The 7,027-nt window shown below is 44.6% G+C and overlaps 1 protein-coding gene across 3 annotated transcripts in view; it reads right to left on the reverse strand.

The window, feature by feature from the left end:
- DDX11 (DEAD/H-box helicase 11) overlaps nucleotides 1-7,024 on the reverse strand; it is a 40,457-nt gene extending 33,433 nt beyond the window's left edge. For 2 of the 3 annotated variants that reach the window (XR_006294600.1, XM_043563348.1), the window contains exons 1-3: nucleotides 6,911-7,024; nucleotides 2,607-2,796; nucleotides 2,203-2,350 (exon numbers count right to left, since the gene is read on the reverse strand). Coding sequence is in view for 2 of the 3 variants with exons in the window: in XM_043563348.1 (XP_043419283.1) it covers nucleotides 2,203-2,346 (144 nt within the window). In the remaining variant the exon portion in view is untranslated. The remainder of the gene's footprint in view (nucleotides 1-2,202; nucleotides 2,351-2,606; nucleotides 2,797-6,910) is intronic. The other variant, XM_043563349.1, reaches the window with a different exon arrangement.
- Nucleotides 7,025-7,027: the final 3 nt, after the last annotated feature.

A 7,027-nucleotide genomic window follows, 5' to 3' on the forward strand; every position in this document is an offset into this window, starting at 1 on the left:
AAACACAGAAAAAACTTAAGAATACGCACAACAACATGGATGAATCCCCAAAACATTATGCTGGCTGAGCATAAGAAGCTGGTCACAAAAGAGTACTTATGATATGATGCCATTTTCAAGAAATTTTAGAAAGTTAAAACTCATCTACAGAGATGGTAAATGATCACTGACTACCTGAGGCTGGGGCAGGGTGTGAGGGGAGGAACAGCAGCCAGGGGTACAACAAACTTTCTGGGCTGGTGGAAATGTTTGGCATTTTCATTGTGGCAGTGGTTATATGGGGGTTTCCATCTGTCAACACTCACTGAACTTGTGGACTTACAAGGGGTGTATTTTATTGTATGTCAATTATACTTCATAATGTTGCTTTTTTTTTTTTTTTTTTTTTTTAAGGAGAGATGGGAAATCTTAGTACAATAGCTGTGAAGCAGATCGTAAGAACAAATGGGAAAATTTCAAGAAGGAAGTCTGCAGGGTAAAATGGAATTGGTAATTACTATAGACTGAATTATATTACCCCCAAATTCATGTTGAAGCCCCAATCCCCCATGTGACTGTACTGGAGAAAAGGCCTTCAAGGAGGCCCTAAGGACACAGCCCTGATCCTATAGAACTGGTCTACTTATAAAAGGGGAGAGACACCAAAGATCTCTCTACCACATGAGGACACAACAAGAAGGAGGCCCTCACAAGCCAGGAAGAGTCTCCACCAGAAGCTAGAGGCTGCGCAAACCTTGATCTTGCACTTCCCAGCCTCCTGAACTGTGGAAAATAAGTTTCTGTCATCTGAGCCACCCAATCTGTGGTATTTTGTTATGGCAGCTGAGGAACCAGACTAAGCAGTAATTTTATGTATGGAATATCCTACGGAGGCCAATGGATGGTGTGAGAGAAAGCGGTGTAGGCATATTAGCTAGACATACTTTAAAAGGCATACTGGGAAAATAAAAATTATTCAAGACGAAAATCCATAATCAGAGCATACCGGCTTAGGAGAGGCTAACACTTTCCATCTAACTACAACAGGAGGATGGGGCGAGGGAAGGAAAAGAAATGGTAAGAAAGCTGCATCTTAGCTCTCACAAGAGGAAGGTACAATGATTAAAATCCATAAATCAAGAAATAGCACGAAACTTACAATTTCAAATGTGCTATGCAAGTATATTTCTTAGTAAACAGTTAAAAGAATTATAAGTACCTGCCCAAAGAACCAAGTTTAATACATTTAACTTTTTAAATGACATGCATTATTTTTGATTCATGTTTTGGGATCACTTTACACAAAGGAGAGGGATATGTTCACCACCACCAACTGTTGCAGAATGGTCAAATAAGGACTCGAAACACCCAAATATATTTACCAGGAAGCCTCTGCTGATACTAAGAACACCTCAGTGGACTGGTAGTGGACTGCTGCACTGGGTTAAGAACCTCCTGTGGGTCGAACATGCCGAGCTCCACCGGATGACAGAGACATGGAGGACGGCCTCCAGGAGGTCGCAGCCTCACTGGGGGACCTTCACATCAACGCAGGCATCTCACCATCACACGGTACTTTCTGAGCAGGAGGCAAGAGGCTGGGACTGCTTGCCATAGCCCTAATCCTCCTCAAGGCCACCCTCTGATAAATCCTTCTCTCATTCCAGTCCCAGAAGGAAAAACTCAGGGCCCTTTGATGGGAACCCTCGGCACTTAGTAACCTCGTTCCTAAAGACTAAACTGATAGGTTTAATCTGTGAAAAAGCCAAACTAATTTGTTTCTCAACATCAAAGCAGTTGTGTACCCAGAACAATCTGGAAAGTTTTAGTGCTACAGGTCTTGGTTTCTACTGGGATCAAATTCTTTAGCCTAATTGTTCTCAGATTCTGGGGCTGTGTTTATTTATTTATTTTTTTAAGTAGGCTTCATGCCCAGCACGGAGCCCAACACGGCTCAGCCAAACCCATGACCCTGAGACCAAGACCTGAGCTAAAATCAAGAGTCAGAGGCTCAACTGACTGAGCCACCCAGGTGCCCTTCTGTTTAACATTTTAATACAGGAAGTGACTATTACTCAGAAAGATAAACTGAGAGAACTACTTTGCCTGACGTCAAACCATGAAAATCTCTGCCTAGACTAACAAGCATGCTAGGTGGCCTTTGCAGTGTTGGAATCAGGGGTCTCTCAGGACACTTCTTAGCCCCTGATGATGCATACTTACAGTGCCGGTTGGACTCTCAAATATTCCAATCTTGCCAGCGTCCAACACCCGATAGAGCTCAGCCATGAAGTCTTTCTGGATGGAATAGGGTGTGAAGGGAAAAGGGAAATGGATGCCACCATCTTCCTGGGTTTTATTAGCCATGGTCCTAGGGGGAAAAAATAAACCTGGAAGTACTGGCTTGAAATCTAGAATAGTTCCTAAGAGCAGTCTCAATACTAGTTATGGAATTTCTCCTTAGGTTATACACTGTTTTGCAAGCAGAGACCACGTTCTCTCCAATCCAGGTATCGTCACGAAGCCATACCCAAATCATGTAATCCACTTGGTGACATTTATCAGAAATGGTTACACAGAAAGCCGCCTATTAAAGCCCCTGAACAGAAACCACCCTGCCATTTTACCTGGGATTATTTCGCTTTTTAGACACCCTTCTAATGCCTCCAGGAAAAGTGCACAGACTTCCTCTCAGAGACCTGTGCCCCTGATGTCAAGGATGTCGCTCCTGGCTACCTCTGCAGGACGGTTCTCTCACATCTCCACAGTGCAGCCTTTGCCTGGCACAGCTACCTCACTGAAGCCTGCTGGGAAGATCTGGAAGATCATGACGCACAGGCAGAGAATTACTGGTACGTTCTTTCTGAGGCACAGGTTCACGTATACATACATATTTCACAGGTATCTTTAATGTGCTTCTTAGTTCGTCCTAGCCTCCACTTCCAGTATAAACCAGAGCCTCCTCCTAAAACTTCTCCAGCTTTAAGAAATAAAGAGTTTTCTGTCTGGTTGCAGGCTGGGAGAAGCTCTCTTCACAGGGACTAAGACCTGGTTGCCAGAGCTTCCAATACTGAGACCACAGCATTTCTTGTTCCTTGCCAGGCCAAGGTCTAAGAACTCTGCGGCTCCTTTTTCCCTCCTCTTCTGAACCAAATTTCTCTGAGATAGCTTCTCCATACCCTTTCTTCCTTCATTACCATTTGGAGGACGTCTCTTCCATCCTGGTTCCCACTCTCTTTTTGGAAGTCACTGCTCCAAACTATTGGAGAGGCCCATCTCTTCTAAATACAAATAATTATCAATCTGAAATCCACTTGCTATGTAACTGGCCTCAATAAGACTAATGACAGTGTCCATACATTTATGAAATAAGGGTAGTTGCCATGATGTTCTTCCAGTTTAGGGACACCTAAAAGGACTACAGAGGTGAAAGAACTACAAGAAGGGTGACTTTGCGGGCACCTGAGTGGCTCAGTCAGTTAAGCGTCCGACTCAGTTTCAGCTCAGGTCATGATCTCACGGTTTGTGAGATAGAACCCCACACGGGGCTCTGCACTGATGGTGTGAAGCCTGCTTGGGATTCTCTGTCTCCTCTCTCTCCCTGTCCCTCCCCCACTTATACATGCTCTCTCTCTCAAAATAAGTAAATAAACTTAAAAAAAGGGGGTGACTTTTAAAAACTAGGACAAGTCAATACTGAGAGGGAGGCATGTAATCAAAAAACCATTCAGATCAGAATAAAAGAGGAAGGTATCTAACAAATATTGATCAGTTCACAGGCCTTTTTACTACTATTATCTCAATTAACCTGTACCACACTCTAAGGATACAGTTGCTGGATACTAATGCTTACAGAAATTAGTTTTCAAAGGCACAGCTAATAAGAGGAAAACCAGGGATCCAAACCAAGATCCATATGGCTCTTTTAGTAAGATTCGTCTGGCAAAAGATAACTAGCATAAGTAAAAGGGAGATCTACTGAAAATATACATATTGAGAAATTAAAAATTGAGACAACGTGCCAAAACCTAGAACCTAAGGCACTAGCAGAGTGTGATTTCTTGCAGACCACAACTACAAAGTAGTCTGGATTCTAAGAGGGCTCCAAGAACTTCACCAGCAAGTAAACACCCATGGATTGTCCTTCTCCCACTCAGTCACATGCCACATGGAGCCACTCAATGACCTCCTCTGCTTACTCATAGCTTTTGCTTACCCAAAACCTCAGCTTGCACAAGGCCTCTTCGCACCCTCTACCTTTCAGCTCCAACTCTCAATGCCAAGGGAAAAATCTTTCCATGTTTCTTAGTTCTAAATCCCAAGAGAAAAATCTAGTCAGCACTGCCTCTCCATTTAAAATAGATCACTCACTGGTCAGCCTATAGACTGATGAGTTACCCTGCCTGATATAATCAGCTTGGGCCTCGTGCTTACTCCCCACCACTCCCTTCCACCCCTGCGTGGGAAACAATGGACATTTAGGACTCCCCTTACCTCCTTAAAAATGACTCCCTCCCTATTTGGCCACCCCATGTGGGTCAAATAACACTCCCATCCAAACACACACCACCCTACTTTAAGTGACTCTTTTGTCTTATTACCCTGTATTTAATTTCTTCACAGCTCTTAGCACTAGCTGAACTTATTTTATTTACAATCCTCCCCTACCAGAATATACACAGCATAAAAGGAGGAAACTTGTCTGTCTTGTTCTTCCCTGCCCCTAGCACCAGAATAGGTACTTTGGCGCCTATTAGGTATTCACATAAATCTTGATGAAATAGGGGCGCCTGGGTGGCGCAGTCGGTTAAGCGTCCGACTTCAGCCAGGTCACGATCTCGCGGTCCGTGAGTTCGAGCCCCGCGTCGGGCTCTGGGCTGATGGCTCAGAGCCTGGAGCCTGTTTCCGATTCTGTGTCTCCCTCTCTCTCTGCCCCTTGCCCGTTCATGCTCTGTCTCTCTCTGTCCCAAAAATAAATAAACGTTGAAAAAAAAAATTTTTTTTTTAAAAATAAAAAAAATAAAAAATAAAAATAAAAATAAAAATCTTGATGAAATAAAAGAATAGCCAGCTTGACATGGTGGCTGTAGGTAGAGGTTTCTGTTCTTCAGAGGTGTGGGTAGAATAGTCCCCATGACTAAAATATCTAGTCCAAGGGCCCATTAATAATTTCAAACTGTTTTCACATAACCTCACAGCAACCCTGTGTGATATTTTTATTAGCTCTATTTTATAGATGAAAACGCTGAGACTCAGAAAGATTGAGACTTGCCCAGTCACTCAGCAAGTGCTTGAACTCAAGATGTGAACCCCCATCTGCCAGATCTCCAAGCCCTTGGGCTTTATATTTCCTCCCTCTTCCTCCCACCAGGGCAAGCAGACTGAAAAGAAAGACTTGGTTACTAAACTTCAGAATGACAACATGAAACAATACAGAAGAAAAGCAATTATTATTTCACTTCCCTGTGGGTGGTAATTATGGATCTCATTATTCCCAAAGCAGCACAAGCCAAATCACAAGTTAAAGAAGGGTTTGCATAAATCCTTGAATAACGGATTCACTAAGCGCTATTAAGGTCATTTGGTGTAACTCTTTCTGACCTCTTCAGGTTGGTTTTGTGGAGGACAACCACGACCCCACACATGAGTTCTCCCTAGAAATCCCCACCAGTGCCAAGGCACATGCCATACACTTATAAAGGACATAAGATACATGAAAGCCCTCAGGGACATATTAATTCTGAGAGTTCATTTTCTTTGGTACCCAATTATCACTCATTATTTACCTGTGTATAAACTATTGCTATAGACTAAATTGTGTCCCCCCAAAATTTATGTATTAAAGGCCTAACCCCCCATATAGACTGTATTTGAAGACAGGGCTTTTGGGGAAAACTGAGGTTAAACAAAATCTAAGAGTGGGGTCCTAATCCTTACTAGGAATGGTGGCCTTATAAGAAGAGGAAAGAGGGAGGAGCTCTCTTTCCACACCGTATGAGGATAAGGAAGGAGGCCATCTGCAAGTCAGGAATAGAGCTGTCACCAAGAACCAAATATGCCAGCACCTTAGAATTCCCAGACTCTGCCACAGTGAGAAAATAAATTTTGGTTGTTTAAGCTCCCCAGCCTAAAGTATTTTATTACAGCAACCTGACACAAGTACGTTCCAGGTACTATTGTGCTGTTAGGCTCCGAAAATACTTGAACTTCACACACCTGGGAGACAACACAGCCCCAAAAGAAAAGCTTTCCTGCACCTGCTGCTAATCCAAAGCCATAGCATGTTGCACAACGGCAATGCTCCAAAGCCCGGAGAGACAGCCTGGGCTGCAACCCCCACAGTGACACTTTGCTGGGCCCTTCTCTCTCTCTCTCTACTTGTATTTATTTCCACTTTCATGACACTTCCTCCAACAAGCTGGTCAATTCCATTCATCTCAGTCTTCTTAACTGGACTCTACTCCACCTTGATTCCTTGATGGTCAGTGGAGCAGAGCCAGTAACAGTATGCGAACTGGGCTCGGGTGGCCAGGTCCGGGATCGCAGCTTATGTGAATATTCCTAAGCCTCAGTCTTCTCAGGTAACAGCACTTATTCACATGTGGTTGTAGTGACCACTGCATAAGGCAATTTATGAAAAGCGCTTAGCACAGCCGGGCTAATCTGAAGCCCCCAGACGCGTGCTAGCTAGTCTCACTCCAAAAGCGCTTGGGGCGTCAACTACAGGTCCCACCCTCCTTGGTAGGCCCTTACCCCTCCCATTGGTTTCTAGCCTGCCAATCATCCACTGGCCCCGCCCCCCCGGTTCCAGAACGCTTTCCCGCTCCCGACTCGCCCTGCCCCTTTGCACTACAGCCCGCCGTGTTTGCGTTTCCACCAGCGCCTGCCCTCTCTCCTCTCGCTTCGCCTTCTCACACGGCACCACGCTCACCGTCTTCGCCCGAGGGACTGCTTCGCGAAGTCCAGGCCAGGGAGGAGTTGAGGAGTCTGAACATAACGCTACGGAATTTGAAATCGCGGCACCTCTCCCTCAACGTCGGCCTCTGGG

The sequence above is a fragment of the Prionailurus bengalensis genome, chromosome B4 (assembly GCF_016509475.1).
Source record: "Prionailurus bengalensis isolate Pbe53 chromosome B4, Fcat_Pben_1.1_paternal_pri, whole genome shotgun sequence".
Lineage (NCBI taxonomy): Eukaryota > Metazoa > Chordata > Mammalia > Carnivora > Felidae > Prionailurus > Prionailurus bengalensis.